Raw genomic sequence first — 21,616 nt, 5'->3', positions numbered from 1 at the left:
AAAACATAATCATGTTTGTAGTATATAGATAGTTTATACTGTAATACCAATCAATGAGTATTATGGGTAGCTTACACTAGAATACTACAAGTATTCTACACCGAGAATATTTTTATAAAGCCTGTTTAATTTATAGCCATATACATTCACAAGAACGTAGACATACTATTTGAAATTCTACTATTTCAATTCATTGAACTAAAAGATGAGAAGAATCCAAGTTAATCCCAATTCATGATCTTCCCACTGAAATATATAACATCCAGACAATGCTAATTTATGTTTCATAAAGATTTTATGAAACAAACCTTATGGTTGGTTTAGGATTTCCTTTAGCTTCACAGCTCAGTTTGACTTTTTTTTCCTCTGAATCCAGTGCAAAAATAACACTGCTCGGCTCCTGGATGAAGACTGGTCCATGCAGTGTGTTATCATCTGTGGAATAAAATATAATGATAGGTACATTTCATGGTCATTGTTCTGCAGAAGATATTCAGAAAAGAGCACATGTATGATGAGGTCACATCACCTTCAATACATGAAAAGACTAAAGTGTTTCTCCTTCCCACTTTTTCTAGTTTAGAGAAAAATGGTTAAAATTAAATGTAATTGAGGTTAATAAAATTATGTATACTCCGGAGAAATTGGATAGAAACACAGATTTCTCTTTCCTTCTCTGAACATTAAACCTTAGGGTCACACAGTTAAATTGGCTGATTATCATTATAGGAAAGACAAAAAAAGTATTACATCAAACAGTACCCAAAATAGATTTATGTAATTCACCGCTGTAAGATGTGCTAGTGGTCATTAACCTGCATAGCTTTAAAAGAGATTAACCAAATTAATGGAAGATATGTCTATAAACTAAGAGTAATCATTTTAACCAATGTGATAGCTCTGTGTTCAACATCAGTGTATTTCTTGATAACTGTTTGTGTTTATTGAACAGTAATGCAGGTTGTTACTGTCATACTATCTAGGCCAGTGACTTCCAGCCTATTGTCTGTGGGCTACTAGTGGTCCATGCAGGTACTCAGGGATCCATGAAGGATTACATTGATTGATCAATGAGATTCTAATCTGCAGAATGAGTAAAATTGATTAGTCAGCAGCAGACACACAGAGAGCTAGCCTTCTCCTTCCCCTAAATGACAATATGAAAAGCGCAATATATTTGTGAGTACGCATGGTAAATTATTTGAAATAGTTGCATTTGAACATTTCTTAGAAAAAAAATAGATATTTTACTCCTGTCAGCCACAAGTTGCATTTAGAAGTCTTAAATGGCCTGTTCACATGGTGGTCCAGAATAGGTAAGTTCAAAAAGGCAATTTAGTAAATATATATTAAGGAAAATAAAACAGTTCTTTCTTTGTATAAAATTTCCATATATTCCTACATAACCTCCCTAAAAAGAACATCACAGCATAAACACAGACAGCAACCAAAATAATTCACATACAGTACACAGAAAATAAAACAATAATATCTATGATGTATACATCAACATTGCTGCCATCTATATAAACAAAAGAAGTTATGAACCAGTTATAAACCTTGTCATGGTAAACACAAGGTTTGGAACTTTCAAATTTTTTTTTAGACTCCCAGATTTTACCCAGAATCCCCCAGGCAGAACTCTGGGAATAGGAGCCCCAAAATAGTAGGTTTCAAAGCAGCACTCTTGTACCTCTATGGCGTTCTCTTGAAAAATAAATGAGCACCCTGTGAATCATAATGCTACCTGGGACTCACTACCCTGATAAGGGCAGTCTCAGTGCCCATCAGGCTCTCTACAAGACACCTCATAGAGAGTATGAAGTAAAGGAGGGGTGCTCTGAAACCTGCTGTTTGTAGGCTCCTGATGTCAGAATTCTGCCTTCATATTCTGCGCATATTCTGGGAGCAGAGTCCAAAACTCCAATCCCTAATACACATTTTTCACATAGAATATAAATTTAGAGTGCTAAATCAAGAACTACACATGTGAATATTTAATATATGTACACATATGCTGCCAATTAACCAGTTTTATTTTGTTAAGATGGCTGTCCATGAATTTATAATGCAAGGCAGCAAGAATATTCTTCTTGAGAATAATCTATAAGCAGGACTCAACACTTTTAGATTATTAAACTATTAGCTTGAATGGACATGCCCAACCCCGACAAACCTAAAATGTTTCCTCAGTACTTCAATTCAATCAAGCAGGGGCAATTCCTCTCACATGAGGCATAACACAGAATGACCCAAGTGAGACACTCCAGTAGTCATCTGTTGCCCACCTTCATGGGAAACATGACTTTATTACTGTACTATACACCATCTATGTTTCAGACTCTTAATGGCCAGTGATTCACCCAGGGTCTCCAAGGCATTCTCACTGTACCTTGTGATCAACACTTGGACCTATCTGCCAATCTGGGACCAAAGCCCCGTCTCCTAAAGCCAGAATCATAAGACATAAGACATAAGAAATTTATTTGTCATTGCACTCACAAGTGGGTGCAACGAAATGAGGTGCTCTTCCCCAAGGTAGAACTGGACAATACCACTACAAAAAAAAAAAAGTTAAAATATACACAACACTCACCATACAGATATATATACCCTGTTTCTCCCAGCAATTAAAATTCCACCAAAAACTTATGACCCCGCATTTAAACTCAATACTGCACTTGGGTAAAAGCTGTTCTTGAATCTGCTTGTCCTTGCTTTCAATACCCTGAATCTCCTTCTCGATGGTAATAGTTTAAAGAGCTGATGTCCCGGATGAGAGGAGTCTTTCAGTATGTTAGATATCTTCCTCTTACATCTGTTCTTATACAATTCTTCCAAAGAGGGGAGTGAACAGCCAATGATGTTTTGGGCCGTCTTAATCACCCTTTGAATTGCCTTTTTCTCTGCCACTGTGCAGCTTGTGAACCATACACAGAGACAGTAGGATAATATGCTCTCAATCGAACTCCAATAGAAGGTGGTTAACAAACTCTCAGTCAATTGTTGTTTTCTAAGAATCCTTAGAAAATACAACCGTTGTTGCGCCTTCCTGATTAACGCATCGGTGTTTGCACTCCAAGTCAGGTAATTTGTTATGATGGTCCCAAGAAACTTACATTCAGCCACTTGTTCCACACAAACTCCATCTATATACAGTGGCTGAATGTCTGCTCTTTTTTTCCTACAGTCCACTATAAATTCCTTGGTTTTTTGGATATTAAATAGAAGATTGTTTTTTTTGCACCAGCGGGATAGCTGTAATACCTCATCCCGATATGCAGACTCATCATCCCTGGAAATAAGTCCTACTAGTGTAGTGTCGTCTGCAAATTTGATAATCCTATTACTGGGATGGTTATTGGTGCAATCCGATGAATAAATGGAGAACAGTAGTGGACTGAGGACACAACCTTGTGGAGTGCCAGTGCTGAGTATCTTGTCAGTAGGGATGTAGTCATTCAGTTTAACCCTTTGTGGACGATTTGTTTGACCTAACACAGGTACCTATGCTGTCCAGATGGAATTTCACTCTCTGTCTCTTCTTTTAAAATGCAACTTTTTACAACAATGATAAGACCACTGGTTTGTTTGCAAACAAATTTAAAAGTTAACCATGACCCAGTTATAGCAGCAAAAATCCTAGCTGAAGGATAATACATGATAAACTACTTACTATATTATTGGACATGATGGCAGATAATATCTGTCAGAGATAAAACTAAACATGTCAGTGAACTTTACTATTTACTATGCACAGGCTGGGTGTCCTGTAAGTGATTTTATTCATTTTCCATTGTGATTGTCACACACACAGTCACATACTGGCTGAAATCCTGTTGCTCTGTTATGCAAAAGACATAACTTTGGAAAGCTAATTGCTATTAAGTTCAGAAATCTTCACGGGCATTATCTGTTGATGCTTGCAGTGCAACAGATAATGTCTATGGAAATGTGTTGACTTCTGGGAATTTGCTTCTAAAAGATATGCCTTTTGTGTATTTGTGCAAAAGGATTTCAACCAATGATTGTGCAGCCAGTTTCACAAGCTGGCATATGACTTTCATACTAATTACAGGAAAAACAACTTGTACAGCTACTTTTCCCTGCACAGTAATTTGAATAAGATACTGCCTCTTGTTATTTGTAAACCCACTTAGTAAATGCTAAAGACAAAAAGTAATACTAACAGGACATGGTTGTTAAAATGAAGAAATGAAAGGGATGGTAAAAAATTGAAATAATAAAATACAGCTATAGATTTTCTTTATCGGTGAAAACTATGGAAAGAGTTTTATCTGGACAAAATAAATTTTCTCTATTTGGATGAACTCTCTTTTGGAAAAAAGTAGCTTTCATTGTAATTTAAAGAAAAGTAGAAAGGCAAACTATATTGTTTTCACATGAAACAAATGGAAGAAAATAATAGTGGAGTATATTTTTATTACTATTATAGCTGAACAACTTCAGTGGTTACTACATAAGAATAAAAACAAAAAGTCCTGCACATGAATAGAGATAAATAAACCATTATTATGGAAATCACAAGAATGAACATTGAAATACCATAGTGCTCTTGTGTGTGTGTTTAGTCGTTTAGTCGTGTCCGACTCTTCGTGACCCCATGGACCAGAGCACGCCAGGCCCTCCTGTCTTCTACTGCCTCCCGGAGTTGTGTCAGGTTCATGTTGGTTGCTTCGCAGACACTGTCCAGCCATCTCATCCTCGGTCGTCCCCTTCTCCTCTTGCCATCACACCTTCCTAACATCAAGGTTTTTTCCAAGGACTCTTTTCTTCTCATGAGATGGCCAAAGTACTGGAGCCTCAGCTTCAGGATCTGTCCTTCCAGTGAGCACTCAGGGTTGATTTCCTTTAGAATTGATAGGTTTGTTCTCTTTGCAGTCCAGGGGATTCTCAAGAGTCTCCTCCAGCACCACAATTCAAAGGCATCAATTCTTCGGCGGTCTGCTTTCTTTATGGTCCAGCTCTCACTTCCATACATCACGACAGGAAAAACCATAGCTTTGACTATTCGGACTTTTGTTGGCAAGGTGATGTCTCTGCTTTTCAAGATGCTGTCCAGATTTGTCATCGCTTTCCTCCGAAGAAGAAGGCGTCTTTTAATTTCAGGGCTGCTGTCTCCATCTGCAGTGATCATGGAGCCCAGGAAGATAAAATTTGACACTGCCTCCATATCTTCCCCTTCTATTTGCCAGGAGGTGATGGGACCAGTGGCCATGATCTTAGTTTTTTTGATGTTGAGTTTCAAACCATTTTTTGCACTCTCCTCTTTCACTCTCATTACAAGGTTCTTTAATTCCTCCTCACTTTCTGCCATCAGAGTGGTATCATCTGCATATCGGAGGTTGTTGATATTTCTTCCGGCAATCTTAATTCCGGCTTGGGTTTCTTCCAGTCCAGCCTTCCGCATGATGTATTCTGCATATAAGTTAAATAAGCTGGGGGACAATATACAGCCTTGCCGTACTCCTTTCCCAATTTTGAACCACTCAGTTGTTCCATGACCAGTTCTAACTGTTGCTTCCTGTCCCACATATAGGTTTCTCAGGAGACAGATAAAGTGGTCAGGCACTCCCATTTCTTTAAGAACTTGCCATAGTTTGTTGTGGTCCACCCAGTCAAAGGCTTTCGCATAGTCAATGAAGCAGAAGTAGATATTTTTCTGGAACTCTCTGGCTTTCTCCATAATCCAGCGCAAATTAGCAATTTGGTCTCGAGTTCCTCTGCCTCTTCGGAATCCAGCTTGTACTTCTGGGAGTTCTCGGTCCACATACTGCTGAAGCCTACCTTGGAGGATTCTGAGCATAACCTTGCTAGCGTGCGAAATGAGTGCAATTGTTCGGTAGTTGGAGCATTCTTTGGCACTGCCTTTCTTTGGGATTGGGATGTAGACTGATCTTTTCCAATCCTCTGGCCACTGTTGGGTTTTCCAAACTTGCTGGCATATTGAATGTAGCACCTTAACAGCATCATCTTTCAAGATTTTAAATAGTTCAACTGGGATGCCATCACCTCCACTGGCCTTGTTGTTAGCCAGGCTTTCTAAGGCCCACTTGACTTCACTCTCCAGGATGTCTGGCTCAAGGTCAGCAACTACATTGTCTGGGTTGTCCGGGATATCCAAATCTTTCTGATATAATTCCTCTGTGTATTCTTGCCACCTCTTCTTGACGTCTTCTGCTTCTGTTAGGTCCCTCCCATTTTTGTCTTTTATCATGTTCATCTTTGCGCAAAATGTTCCTCTAATATCTCCAATTTTCCTGAACAGCTCTCTGGTCTTTCCTTTTCTGTTATCTTCCTCTATTTCTTTGCATTGTTCATTTAAGAAGGCCCTCTTGTCTCTCCTTGCTATTCTTTGGAAGTCTGCATTCAATTTTCTGTAACTTTCCCTATCTCCCTTGCATTTTGTTTCCCTTCTCCTCTCTGCTATTTCTAAGGCCTCGTTGGACAGCCACTTTGCTTTCTTGCATTTCCTTTTCTTTGGGATGGTTTTCGTTGCTGCCTCCTGGACAATGTTACGAGCCTCTATCCAAAGTTCTTCAGGCACTCTGTCCACCAAATCTAGTTCCTTAAATCTGTTCTTTACTTCCACTGTGTATTCATAAGGGATTTGGTTTAGATTATACCTGAGTGGCCCAGTGGTTTTTCCTACTCTCTTCAGTCTAAGCTTGAATTTTGCTATGAGAAGCTGATGATCAGAACCGCAGTCAGCTCCAGGTCTTGTTTTTGCTGACTGTATAGAGCTTCTCCATCTTTGGCTGCAGAGAATATAATCAATCTGATTTTGATATTGCCCATCTGGTGATTTCCATGTATAGAGTCGCCTCTTGTGTTGTTGGAAAACAGTGTTTGTGATGACCAGCTTATTCTCTTGGCAAAACTCTATTAGCCTTTGTCCTGCTTCGTTCTGAACTCCAAGGCCAAACTTCCCTGTTGTTCCTTTTATCTCTTGGCTCCCTACTTTAGCATTCCAGTCCCCTAGAATGAGAAGAACATCTTTCTTTGGTGTCAGTTCTAGAAGGTGTTGTAAATCTTCATAGAATTGTTCAATTTCAGTCTCCTCAGCAATGCTGGTTGGTGCATAAACTTGGATTATTGTGATGTTGAATGGCCTGCCTTGGATTCGTATTGACATCTTTCTATCATTTTTGAGATTGTATCCCATTACAGCTTTTCCCACTCTTTTGTTGACTATGAGGGCTACTCCATTCCTTCTACGGGATTCTTGCCCACAGTAGTAGATATGATAATCATCTGAGCTGAATTCGCCCATTCCTGTCCATTTTAGTTCACTGATGCCCAGGATGTCGATGTTTATTCTTGCCATCTCCTGTTTGACCACCTCCAGCTTCCCAACGTTCATAGATCTTACATTCCAGGTTCCTATGCAGTATTTTTCTTTACAGCATTGGACTTTCCTTTCACTTCCAGGCACGTCCACAGCTGAGCGTCCTTTCGGCTTTGGCCCAACCACTTCATTAGCTCTGGAGCTACTTGTACTTGTCCTCCACTCTTCCTCAGTAGCATGTTGGACGCCTTCCGACCTGAGGGGCCCATCTTCCAGCGTCATATCTTTTAGCCTTTTGTTTCTGATCATGGGGTGTTCTTGGCAAAGATACTGGAGTGGCTTGCCATTTCCTACTCCAGGTGGATTGCGTTTAGTCGGAACTCTCCACTATGTCCTGTCCGTCTTGGGTGTCCCTGCACGGCATAGCCCATAGCTTCTCTGAGTTACTCAAGCCCCTTCGCCACGACAAGGCAGCAATCCATGAAGGGGCAGCAATCCATGAAGGGGCTCTTACAAAGAGTTAAAACACCGGATCATATCAACTATCAGGAGTTAATAAACTAATAAATAGTAATGTGAAAGGATGCTGAGATCTGGCTATCTTTTGAAAGTCAGTTGTCCATAATAGATGGCCTTAGAGCAATTGTTCTCCAGATGTATCAGTGGGGGGAGAAAGCAAGAGAATGTCCAAAATAAAATCTTTTGGAAAAAAGGTGGCTATTGTGAAATGATAAAATTGAGTGAAAATAACCATTATTGAACTATCACTGGGAAACTATCTAAATGCATCAGTACTTCCCCTGTTGGTATGACCTTCGGAAGGCCATTTCAGCAAAGAAACAATTCCTGAACTAGAAAAGAGTCTAACAACTGCACAACTTTGTGTTCTCTACTGGTACTTATTTACTTGGTATTAGAGGATTTCCATAAGGAAATAAATCTTACAGCTCAATTTTATGCATGGTTGCTCAGGGTGAACCCACTGTATTCAACAGAAGTTTCCATTATAAAAATAAAAAGCCTTATAGGACAACTGTGAACAACCTTGGAAGACCATCCAGGACTAGGATAATATAGAGGCATCCATTAATGTAGAGTTGTGTTGGTACAGGCCCTTGAAATGTCAAGGATATATCAGTGGGAGTAAATCCATATGTTCTCAGGATATTGTATGTTAACACTGATGTGTAGCAAGTCCTGTACCATTCTCCAAACAGGGTGTCTTGGGAATATAGCTGCACCAGAACCTTTTGCACTATAGTTTCCAAAACCACTTAACATGTTAAAAAAAATTATATTGCCAAGAACCTGCAGGTGGTTGGATTCTGGGAGTTGTAGTCCAACCTTTGAGAAGCCTTCAGTCTGCTACACCAGGGCACTGAAAGTGGTGGATTTTCTGTCACTTTTCCCACTCTTACTTAGGAACAATCCTTAATCATTCAGTTCCCAGAGTGTCTATTCACAGCCAATAATGCACAACATTAATTCTGAAACTTTGGGGTACACTCGAAATTAAGCCAATACAGTAAGGAATGTTAATAAATCAGAAGACTTGGCCTAACTTGATCAAATCCACCATTTAAAATGTTTTAAATGTTCTTATGCAAATGTGTTTTAATGCTTTTGATTGTACTGTTTATTTGTGCTTGTTAAATTGCATTTTAATTATACTGTTTATTTTTTTGTAAATCACCCAGGGTAGCCTTTGGCCAGATGGGAGCCATAACAGACAAACAAACAAACAAGATTACTGTCAGGTTATCAAAATAATTAGAAAAAAAAACAAAAACCAAAATTGGGGCTGTTGCAGGACACATCTTGAAAAGATGATAATGCAGAAAAAGGTGAAGGCAGAGGAAAAAAGGAAGCCCAAATGTGAGATGAACTGACTCAATAAAGGAAGCCATGGCTTTAAATTAGCAAGAGTTGAGCAGAGCTGATAATAATAGGACATTTGGGAGTAAATTCACTCACAGTGTTATTTATTTATTTATTTATTTATTGGACTTATATACCGCCCCATAGCACTACAAGCACTCTCTGGGCGGTTACCGTAACAAAAACAAATCAAACAAATGCATCCTAATATTAAGTCCCAATATTTTCATATGATCAAAATGACGAATCAAATAAATAAATACATAATAATAAGAAGAACAAAATTCCTGATAACGTTTTTGTTTCAAACCGGATCACGATCATCTGGGGAAAACCACATGACTGGCTGTCTCTGAATAGTTTCTTAATGCCAGTAAGATAACAGTCAAAGAGTAGTTCAGATGACTCCAAGCACTGACTTTAGAAGAGGTGACTACTCCAACCATCACTTATATGTACCAGATACCTATAGCTACACCAATTTTATCCCTCTGTTATTCACTTTTAAAGTGAGGTTCCTGTTAAGAATCAGGGACACCTCTCCTTTTTTCTCTGCTGCTAATGCGATCTATGCCATCCTTTCCCCAACAGTGCCCTTCTGCACTCTACCTAATTTTTAAAATGCCACAGCATTTTGGTTGTTGTTGTTGCTGCTGTGTCTCATATTCCTGTTTAAATGTATCTTTTAATGTTGGCTAGTCTATTATCTAATCGTCTCTCTTTTTCTATCAGTTTTAATAGTTGAGCATTATTTAAAAATCTGAGGAAGAACCAAAATCTTAACTGTAAAGATACAGTGCAAGGCAGGCATTTTAATAATTATATTAAGTGAATATAAGTTGTTTAGGTTCCACTATCTACCACGGATGCCTAAAACTGCCTTGTGGTACAGTAGTTAAACTCATTACTGCAGTCAAGACTCTGCTCGTGACCTGAGTTTGATCCTTATGGACTCAGGTAGCCAGCTCAAGATTGACACTGGCTTCTATCCCTCGAAGGTCAGTAAACGGAGTACTCAGCTTGTGGCAGGGGGCAAGATGTAGCCTGCTGAATTGATTTATATACTGCCCAGATAATGCTTTAAGTGCTATATAACTTCTATGTTGTATATAGAGCTAAGTAGATATGGGGGACCAGCTGTACTGAGAATTACAATTTTGCTATATACCAGAAATCAACTGGGATAATCTGTGAGCAAATGAAAGCTGCATCAAGCAGAGCAAACATCCTCCAACTACTAGTGCATATGATGGCGAATGTACTAGTGCTAATCTCTTAAAATAATTTATCCTCCAAAATTTGGGAAACAATATCAATACGCCTGTGTCATATATCATGATACAGTGGACCCTCGACTTAATGGGATTAATCCGTATTGGAACGGTAGCTGCAGGTCAAAAAGTCTGTAGGTCGAGGCTCCATTGACCTACAATGCATTGAAAACCAATTAATCCGTAACTGGCCATTTTTTCTTCCATTTTGGTTTTTTTTTCCCAGTCTGTAGGTCGATTCTCCGGCTGCAAGTCGAACCTAAATTTTGCGGCCAGAGAAGTCTGTAACTCGAAAAGTCTGTAAGTGCAGCCGTCTGTAAGTTGAGGGTACACTGTAATTTAAAACATAAAAATACTTTAAAACCTAAAAAAAAGTGTTGCTTTTATGAAAATTAACATGTAGATGGCTAGGTGGGCGGGGGACAAGAGAGATGGCAACTCAGCCCATTGGGTTGCTGTGTGCATATTAAATGTGGGCAACAGCCACCTTCTAATATTTGTATTTTAAACAGAGAGAGTCTTTCTTTTAGCCAGACAAAAAGAACCTATTAAAAATTATTACTTGGTTTGAGGAAAATAAATTACACACGCAAAAGAAAATGAGAGATTCAGGAAGCAGCTGTCAGCATAAAAGGAGAACAAAAGGAGGGATGGGGAGTAATGACAACAATACACAATTAGCATTATTTAACTGGTTATTCTTCTCCCCCTTCCTCCAGCCCATTTAATTACTGCCACTGTGTAGCTGCGATAACCAAGTTTGTAATTTGTTTAGTCGGCAGCCCACACAGTCTTTCTGCAAGAAAATAAAGCTGGAGCATTTTGAGGGTTAAACTCTCAGATGGCACGAATCAGCACTAAACACAATAGTCCTACACACTGTGCACCTGCTGGCCATCTGGAGCAAGGAATTCAAAATACTGAACTATGAATGAATGGTATAAAATTACTCTCTTGGTTCCACATTGAAAGAGGATGAGAAGAACTCTAATTGTGTGTGTTATTTGTGCTAGCAGCTTAAGAATCAAAGTTGGCAACTCATGATGTTAAAAAGAAACACAAACAATTTTGAAGCTGTCCACAAAATGGCACAAAGCATATTGCACTATGCTTTTATTTTTGTTAGGACAAAATGAAGTCTAATGTTCAAGCAAAGGCTTAGTTTACATACAGTCTTATTATAAACACACACACTTCACTGAAGTTTCCCATTCCTTTCTCCTTCAGTTCATTATAGAAATTCTTAAGAGTTCACCTCATAAAATTACTCGTGATCAACTCCTTCAAATAGCAAGTAATACATGGCTAGGTCAAGAGATTACAAAAAGGCATGAGACACAAACAGTGACATCCACAGCTTTACGAGCAGCATAGCATGTACAACTGTACCATCAGAATCTCTTGGTGTTACGTAAAAAAAGACTATCATATAAGTTGTCCCAGTCTATGAGAAAATAATGGTCTGTGTATCTCCTTTCAAGAGTCGTAATCTATTGGTGCACAGAATCAGGTTCTCTTCATGACGGAATGTGTGCTGCACAACTCCAAGCCCTTTTGCAGAGGGACATCAATAAGATATCTGATAATGAACTATGCATTGATAAAATGGCAAAATTATTTTTACTGGTAAAGGCTGCTGCAAGACACAACACTGGTTTCTTTTTAACTAGAGTGTCAAAGTATCCTTAGCAGGAGGCAGGCCTGGTTGGGTGTACAAGGCAGCAAAGTGGTTCAAACAGAAAGGGGAGAAATAAATTCTGTCTCCAGGGGCAGAATGTACAAGGCGCCAAACAGGAGGAAGGGAGCATTTGAATGAAGCACAAGAAACAGGATCAATAATGTTCATTAAGCATTACAAAACAATGCTTCTGAGAGACAAAAGATAAATAGAACAAAAGAAGCGTCCAGGTAGTGCTTTAACCTTATAATCAATTTTGAGATGAAGATGATTAGGGAAATAACCCCCTAACCCTTCTGGAGGCCCTCTTAACAATATGAGCTCCATTTTGTTTAGATTCACTTTCAACCTACTAACTTTCATTCATTCCAGAATAATGGACAGTGTTGCAAGGACCAGACACCCGCCACTACAGAGGATGTAAAGGACAGAGTTGCATATCATCAGCATACTGATAAAAACACACTCCAAATCTCCATATGGCCTCTCCTAGTGGCCCCGCATAGATATTAAAAAACATTGGGGAGAGACAGATGACCCCTATGGAACCCCACAACTTAGGGTGCAAGGGGCTGACAATTCCCACCCCAAGCTGGAGTTGACCTAACATTTATGCCGATACTCTAAATTAGTCAGATTAAAGCCACATTTCTCAGTTGTCTCGTTGAGGTGGCCAGGTGGTTAGGAAGCAATCTGTATTCGATATTTCCAACTGTCATACTGTATAGCCAGGCAACTGTGTTGACTAAAGGTGTGACCAAGATGGTAAAAATGCAGGAAATGCTCTGGGATTGAGATGGGCTGATTCACATTATTTTCCATTAACCACATGATGTAAAAGGAAATGTGAGTCAGTCTGGAGCCCCCCCCCCCCCCAATTGTAGTTTTTGCCTCCACTACTGGAGTTTCTACATTTTTTTCCATTGGGTCCATTTGCATCAGTTGATCACTTGAACTGATGCAGACAGATACCCCCAACCAGGTCCCTTGCTCTCTGCTATTCCCCTCTGGAATTTTTTTTCTTTCTTTTTTTAAAAAACCAGCTTGGTACCAGTGCTGCTACACCTAGGCACCTAGACCGAAGGGAAAAATAAGACAGAGAATGAGAAAAGGAAATGAGAGGAGGAAATAGGCAGTCTGCCCATTTTCAATTCCAGGTAGCTATCTTGAGGTTCACTCAGCCTTCTAGCCTTCCGAAGTCAGTAAATTGAATACCCAGCTTGCTGGAGGTAGCAGCAATGTGTAGCCTCCACAATTAAATTGCAAACTGCTCCAAGAGTTCTTTAAGAGCTATGGGTGGTAAATAAGCAGCACACTTTGCTTTTTTTCACCTTTGTTTATAGACATAAATACATACCATATACATAATATAAACTATGGATATATTAGCAGAATCCCATTGATTATTACACTGAGCAGAATCCCATTGATTATTTATGACAGTATAAGCACAGTGGTGTAAAGCACAGTGGTAAATTGCCACTAGTTAATGAGTCAGACTTCCAATCTTTATTTTGTGTATTGGACTTATTAAAAAAACAAGATTCTGGCCATCATCACTAAAGCAGCCAGATTGCTGGCTGGGCTGGTTATAGAGATCACATAACACAACACAACACCCACCCACCCTCCGTTACAGCAGCTCCATTGGCTGCCAACCAGTTTCTGGACACAATTCAAAGTGCTGGTTAAAACCAGCACTTTGAATTGTGCCCAGAAACTGGTTGGCAGCCAACTTATAAAGTCCTAAATAGCCTGGTTCTAAGCTATCTCACACTGTATCTCCCATTATGAGCCAGCTCGGGTGTTAAGGTTATCAAGAGAGGCCTTCCTCTCGGTCTCACCACCTTCACAGGTGCATCGGATGGGGACACAGGAGAGGGCCTTCTCTGTTGCTGCTCCCAGACTCTGGAAACCCCTCTCTTAGGAGACCAGACTGGCCTCATCTGAAGATACATGATCTACCAAAACACGTTCCTCATATGTTTATATGGGTCAACCCAGGTTCCTGTTTTTTGGGGGGTTTTTTTACTTCCTTGGGGAGGGACTGGCTATAGGTGTGTCATGAGCCTGTATTTACAGGGAAGTGGTCCCCTTCATTTTAGTCAGGAAAACAAACCTGCAAGAGGAACAAATAGTACATTAAGGCTGAGGCTTTCAATATAGGCAAGTGGGTGAACCATTTTTGCTGTAACTCTTCGTTAGATGCACTGATTGATATTGTTAGTAAAATGAAACTTCGTTTACTTTAATTGAAAGTTATGGCCAATTTGAGGGAAGACTTAATTGAATATTTCTCACTGTGGGGAAAAGCTAATGACTAAACTGAAGAAAATTTTTTGGATTATATCCAGAGCAAACGATTTTTTAAAAGATGTCCTTGTTTTCTGCTCAGGGAGTTCATTTTAACTGTCTTTTATGATACAAATAGAAAAGCATTCCAAGCTGAGTCTTGGTATTTTATGTAATATAAAAATGCACCTTGGGAAGAACAACTGTTTCTAGGAAACTAACAAAGACAAAGTCTTCAAACAAAGACAGTCTAACAAAGTCTTCCAAAGGGGAGATGGGCAAGATCTAAACCTGCTGTCCTATGCAGAGTTCCATAGGAATAAAGCCTGTTGGAATTACTGGAGGATCTAAACAAGCATTAAGTAGCACTTCCTTTCAGAAGGCCTTAGTCCAACTTTTCCTTATCCACTTCCCAAACTTTATGGACCTGAACCAGATTCAGATTAGGCATCTTTCAGTCTTGAGAGACTATGGTAATGTGTTCTGAACAGAGGACTCTGAACAGCATCTAGTATGGCTGAGAAGGCCAATTTGAGAGTAAGAATACCTTCCACACTGAAGACAAATACAATCTGCCCCCTGTCCAGCTCCCTGATTTGGCTGGTTTCAGGACTGCCTCTTTGCCTCGGCCTGCTGGACAAGAGTCTCTTCAAAATGGGAGAGGCCATAATGCACCACCTGCCTCCAGGCTGAATGCTCAGATGTCAAGGTTTCCAATCTGTTGAAGTCCATTCCTAAGGCCTTCAGATCGCGCTTGCAGATATCCTTGTACGGCAGCTTGGTCTCCCTCTGGGGCAATTTCCCTGCACTACTTCTACATACAGGAGATCTTTTGGACTCAGACCATCAGCCATTCTTACAACATGCCCAAGCCAACGTAGACGTGCCTATTTAAGTAATGTATACATGCTAAAAATTACAACTCATTCTAGGACTATCTGGAACTTTGTCCTGCCAGGTGATACCAGAAATGCGTCGAAGGCAACGCATATGGAAGGTGTTCAGCTTCCTCTCCTGGTGTGCACAAAGAGTCCAGGACAGGAGTGTGCTCAGGACACAGGCTTTAGAGACCTGGATCTTGGTATATGTTGTCAGCTTCTTATTAAGCCACACTCTTTGTGAGTCTAGAGAACATGGTAGCTACTTTGCCAGTCCATTTACCCAGCTCGACATCTAGAGAGAGTGTGTCAGAGATTGTTGAGCCAAGGTACACAAAATCATGAACAACATCCAATTCTTGTGTGGAGATGATAATAGAGGGAGGTGAGTCCACACCCTGGCTCATGACTTGTGTTTTCTTCAGGCCAATTGTTAATCCAAAGTCTTAGCAGGCCTTGCTAAAAAGATTCATGAGTTCTTGGAGATCTTCCGCAGAATGGGCAACAACAGCTGTATCACTGGCGAAGAGGAAGTCCCTCATGCATTTCAGCTGAACTTTGGTCTTCGCTCTCAATCAAGGTCTTCAATTGAGAGCGAGATTAAAGAGCTTTCCATCTGATTTAGTACAGAGGTAGACACCTTCTGTTGCAGTTGCAAAGACATGCTTCAGCATGACAGCAAAAAAGATCCCAAACAGGGTTGGCATGAGGACACAGCCCTATTTCACTCCACTTCAGGTGTCAAAGGGATCTGATATTGAGCCATCAAAAACTACAGTGCCCTTCATTTCATCATGAAAGGACCTGACGAAGTTAAGGAGTCGAGGTGGACATCCAATCAGCGCCCTGGTAACTGTGTGTGATCGTAATAGGAAGGCTAGAGCATCTAGTGAGGATCAAATTGAGCTGATGCCAATGCTTCAATCTTGGATGTCTCCAGGAAACTCTGTGTCGAAGCTTCGTATTAAAGAACATGTTGCTGACACAAAGACCATAGTAACAGCCAAACTCCAGCAAGCGTTGGACATTTTCGTTCATCATCCCAATGCCAAAACAGCCTAGACAAGAAGGCCAAGAACTGTGATCAGCATCAACTCTAGTGTTAAAGTCTCCGAGAATAAACAGCAGTGTGCTCTCTGGCATTTTTTTGGTAGTAACTGCCAGCTTGTCATACAATTTGTCTTTGACTTCTGTTGTAGACGACAGTGTTGGTGCATATGCACTAATGAAGGTGACCAGTCTTGCTGATAAGTGGAGCTGCAGAGACAGGATTCTTTCACTCCCCACAGTAGGTGGAACAATAGATCTCAGCAGAGTATTTCTGATCACAAAGTGAACACCATATTCCCTGGTCTCATTCAGTGGTTTTTCTGAACCAAGCAAAGAGAAATAATCCAATGAGGGGGGAATGCTTGAAATGCTGAAGAATATTCATATATACCTTCTATCTTTTACTGAGGTTTAGGTGTAGACAGAAAGAAGGCACTTATTCTGTATGGAAGCAAAAATGTTACAGAAATTTAGAGGAAAGAGTCACTAACTGTTAACACTCCTTTTAAATGAACTGTAGTTTAACTGCATCTAGCTAGTGCATTATTGGAAGTTAATAGATAAATTAAGTTGCTTGATCTTATCGTAAAGGAGGTAAAATATTGGCCTAATCTGGTCATGGGCATTCCGGAATTCCACATGTAGTCTGGACAGCAACTAGGATGGCTCTTCTGTCAAATCCTACTACTGGAGGTTGTACACATTGGCTTTCCCAACAAGGAGGGCTAGTAGCATGGGAATCTCTATATAATCACCAGTATTTAGAAATGACACTAAGAAAGCTCATCAAATCACTGAACCCCTGAATGGGTAAAGCTAGAAACATGGAGAAAAACCCTGCTGTTTTATCTAATCCATCTTCACCGAGATGAACTTTGCCTATTTATGCAGCCACCTCATTTTGTGAGAAAGCACAAAGTTAGCAAAGATGCCTTCAAGTCTTCAAGTGCTGCCTTCAAATATACACCTGCAGCTGGTATGTGGGTCAGAAAAGTGCCTTCCCCGCCTGCAGATTTCCCCCAGAAAGGGAAAATTCAAGCATACTGAAGTTGGCTTCTGAAAGGCTAATGAAGGCAAGCTGGGTTACAAAGGCCTTTGTGGAGATAGTAGGAAGTGACCATTGTGCAAGGAAGGAGGAGTCCAAGGGATAGAAATCTTTGAAACTGTGAAACAGAAAGCTTTTCAAAAAGATTCCAGAATCTGCTCTGACATGTGCCGATGTGGTTCTAGGCTAAATATATCATTAGTCCAATGCGGCGGGGGGGGGATATAACTGTATGCACCTTAAGCTGGAAGTTTTGCAGAATACAAGGCAAGGCTTATGATAGCTTTGAGGACTGTGCTATAGTATAATGTCTTCAGGCGACAGGCATCCTTGAAAGAGATCAGGCAAGCTCATTAATTTTTTTAAATGCATTTATTCTTTTACTAAAACTCCTAGATGAGATTTTAGGCGCTGTAGTCCAGGAAATGATAGGGATTGTGGGATTCTGGTATTTGTAGTTTCTATGGTGATTGTTTCAGTTGCACAGGGCTATACCTGTTGTGAGGGAATCCTCACCTAATTCGCCTAGCAACAGCAGAAAGAAGGCGATTGGCTTGAAGAAGTCAGAAAGGAGAGCCAATCCAGAGGTGCCAGCAAGAGATATAAAAAGAGAGCTAAAAAGGCCCATAGAGAGGAGTTAAACTACAACTAAGGAAGGTAGTTTGGGTTTCAAAGTGGCCTGTATAAGATAATTACTTTGTAACAAGGAGAGCTAGTTCTGGTGTGGGAAAGTTGACACTTCTGGTTCATGTAACTGCAAGCTTAAGAAAGCAACAGTTTAGCAGTTGTTATGTTTCAATCAAGATCTTATTTTTATGTTTCAATTTAAAAACTTGGGCTCTTATGTTTGGGCTTAAGGCTAGCCTAGTGAAAGTAAAGGACAGTTGAAGGGTGATTATCCAGGACAGGGTTGGCCACACTTGCTTAAGGCCTAGTTGTCTATGGAATTGGTGTGTGCCACAAGAGGAATGAAAAAATATAGGTTTTGAGGCAAAATCTGAGTGATATCACATAATTATTTTGGAAGAGAGCAGACAACATGTGAGAAAACAAATAAGAAAGTAGAGTATTTTGTGAGAGCAAGAGAATTTGGGTGGTGGAGGATGGTAGACATGGAGAAACAATTATAATGATCTGGCTTGTATTGGAATATAAGGCTGGAGTGTGTGTGAATCTGTTTCCTTATGTTCATGTTGTAATTTCCTGATTCAACACTAAGAAGACTTGAGATACTTCTTAAATCAAAAGCAAGCACTATTAACATAACTAGTAATAAAGACCTAAATAAAATACAACAATAACATGTATACACATTCACCAACAAATCTGAATCAAAGGGGGAGGAAGAAAATCACAAGGGCTTTGCATTGTTAAGGATTTAAATGGGGAAAGGAAGTGTGAGCAACTGACTGCATACTGTGTCTAGTAAGGCATGGGAATGGTGATGTTTTGCAGGAAAAGTTCAAGTTCACCTTTATTTATTTATTTATTTATTTATTTATTTATTTATTTATTTATTTATTTATTTATTTATTTATTTATTTATTTATTTATTTATTTATATTTGATTTATACCCCGCCCATCCGGTCTAAAAGACCACTCTAGGCGGTCCAAGAACAACTGCAGAGGACAATATGCATGTTTTGTTTCTTCAAGCTGAATTATATTTATACACTGTCAGAACTGCTAACCAACTTTCTATCCCATTATGAAAGGGATTCAACATATAAATATATGTGAATAAGCAGATAGTCGCAGCCAATTCTGTAGGTATTCGAAATGGAAAGACATGAAAATGAAAACGAAACAGAAACTAAGAAAAAGCAAACAGGGCATCCAAAACTGAGAGATTTATCCATTCTGGTCCAGGGTGTTGAGTGCTTGATTGTTAAAGATCTAGGTCTGAAGTCTTTTATAATGGAACAAGACTAGACCCAAAGGGATTCACTTAAATGTGAATTCAGCATTCACCACTTGATTCAGAGTTTTTTCTAGTTGGGACTAGCAATATGAGTAACATTGCAGTTAGTGCCATCTCACCAGTCTCTGTGGCCGGCATCTTCAGAGGACAGCACTTCAGAGGACAGCACACCTATGAAGATGCTGGCCACAGAGACTGGCGAAACATTAGGAAGAACAACCTTCAGAACACAGCCAAAGAGCCCAAAAAACCCACAACAACCATTAAATCCTGGCCGTGAAAGCCTTCGCGAATATAATTACAATTATTTATATTAAAGACCAAATAAGGCTGCAGATATCATTCTCCTCCCTACCACAGTGTTAATTGTGAAGGGAAACACAGATACCCTGAATATTCAAACTTATCCAAATTTTTGGTGCATTTCTCCTATGGAAATATACATACAAAAATGTGTATTTTACGAAATGAAATATTCAAAATAGATGTGTACCTTAGCAAAAATAATATAAAAATACCCTATGTTAGAAGCCCCACTTCCCCACAAATATATATATATATGCAAAACTGACAGAAACAACATAGCAGGAGAGATAAGATCAAAATATATACACTTTTTGTTATGTGGAAATGTGACCTTTAGACTGGAAAAACAAGAAACTGAAGGAAACAAAGTTGACATATATACCAGTCTCTAACAGCCAGTGGAGGAATACTTCCACACAGTGTGAGGACAGCTTCTTGAAAATTCAGCATTTTTAACAGCTATATTTTTCTTAATGATTGCTATTTAGTTCAGCAAAACAGTTTCAAAGAATAAACACACAAAACACAATCTGAAAGACCACACACCACTCATATGGTTACATTCTGTTAGGCAATGCAATTGTAGTATTATTTCTACTACTGTGTTTTCCTGAAGGATCGTAATAGCATGACCATTAACCAATTCTACTGACATTTCATCTGATCTACTTGTCAAAACAGAAGTGTCCTCCTGTGCTTCACCTCACAATTAAAGAAGCAGGCTGCATTGATTTATTGATTTGAGCCTTTTATTTATATGCTCACTATTTAGTTGCCAAATTTGCCTGCAGCCACCAGCGGCCAGTCTTTATAAAGTGATTCCTGCAGATGTGGCAATTACAAGCCAAATGGAAATGTTACTGTATACAGTATGTACACTAATGGTGCATACTGCTGCCATATTAATAACAATCCAATGTAACAAACTCATGTGAGTTCCTTTGATGTGGAGATGTTTCTGCATGAATGAACTTACTTGGACACAGATTTTTAAGCTGGATGTCATGGTGTCATTACAATGAAATGAAACAAAAGTCTTGTACCCATTTACAGAATAATCTCAGAAGGACAGTGGACTCCCAGTTGAAGTGTGAACATGAGCTAACGGAGGCCACTCATTAGTAATGTGTGAATTGGCTTCCTGTAGGAAAAGGAACAATTCCAACTGCTGTTCTTCCAAGTAAAAAAACAAAACAAAAACAAAACACACACAACATGCCAATATCTTTGGCCAGTTCACTTATTTTACTGGGTAATTAGGAAAAAGGTCATTTTGTCTTTCCAGGGAAGTTGATTTCAGGTTATGAACAGAGGAGTTTTGCAGAAATAGGAAATCTAGTTTTCCAGGACTTGGACAGAGCAGGAAGTAAGAATTGATTATTACAAGTTGTAGAGGTAAAGGCAGATTTAGAGTAAACAGAAGTGACAATTTAAAGACCTATGTGACTGGAATGACCAAAAAGCATTTATAAGCAGTGACCCTGTTCTGCTGTCTTTAGAAACCAGCTCACCATGTAAACTGAGAAAGAGTACCTCACCAAAATTACAAACGATGAGCTACAGCAATATGCAGATTTGACTTTGTAGGGTATCCTCTACCTAGTTCTTGGGGCTAACAACTAGATTGCAATGATGTTACAATTTACAGTTTTCTTACACAAAGCCTTATTTTTTTAAATAACTATTGTTTTAAAATTCTAAATATAAATCATGCAACAAGCATTGAGATAACTCAGAGAAACTGACCCATTTCCACATTCTTCTTCTAGAACATACAGGAATAATATTTTTTTTCTGGAGGAAAAAAAATCTTTTAAAAGCTGCACTCTGATCTTGCTGGATATAGATAAAAGAAATAGGGCAGAGGGAAAGCAGCAAATTGTTCTGTGTATAAATCAATCACAATGACCTATTTCCACCAAAACATATTTATGTATCATTGAGGAAGGAAGAAAGGAAGGAAGGAAGAATCTCTCTGCCTGTAGCA

At 39.4% G+C, this 21,616-nt stretch overlaps 1 protein-coding gene across 6 annotated transcripts in view; it reads right to left on the bottom strand.

The window, feature by feature from the left end:
- Window positions 1-21,616, bottom strand: part of LOC110077687 (contactin-4) — a 546,252-nt gene that overhangs the window by 311,862 nt on the left and 212,774 nt on the right. For all 6 annotated transcript variants that reach the window (XM_078385216.1, XM_072989453.2, XM_078385218.1 and 3 more), the window contains one exon: window positions 309-435. In XM_078385216.1, the coding sequence (XP_078241342.1) occupies window positions 309-435 (127 nt within the window). The remainder of the gene's footprint in view (window positions 1-308; window positions 436-21,616) is intronic.

Source organism: Pogona vitticeps, chromosome 2 (genome assembly GCF_051106095.1).
Source record: "Pogona vitticeps strain Pit_001003342236 chromosome 2, PviZW2.1, whole genome shotgun sequence".
Lineage (NCBI taxonomy): Eukaryota > Metazoa > Chordata > Lepidosauria > Squamata > Agamidae > Pogona > Pogona vitticeps.
The sequence above is the reverse complement of the archived record's forward strand: the minus strand, read 5'-3'. Positions and strand labels throughout refer to the sequence as shown.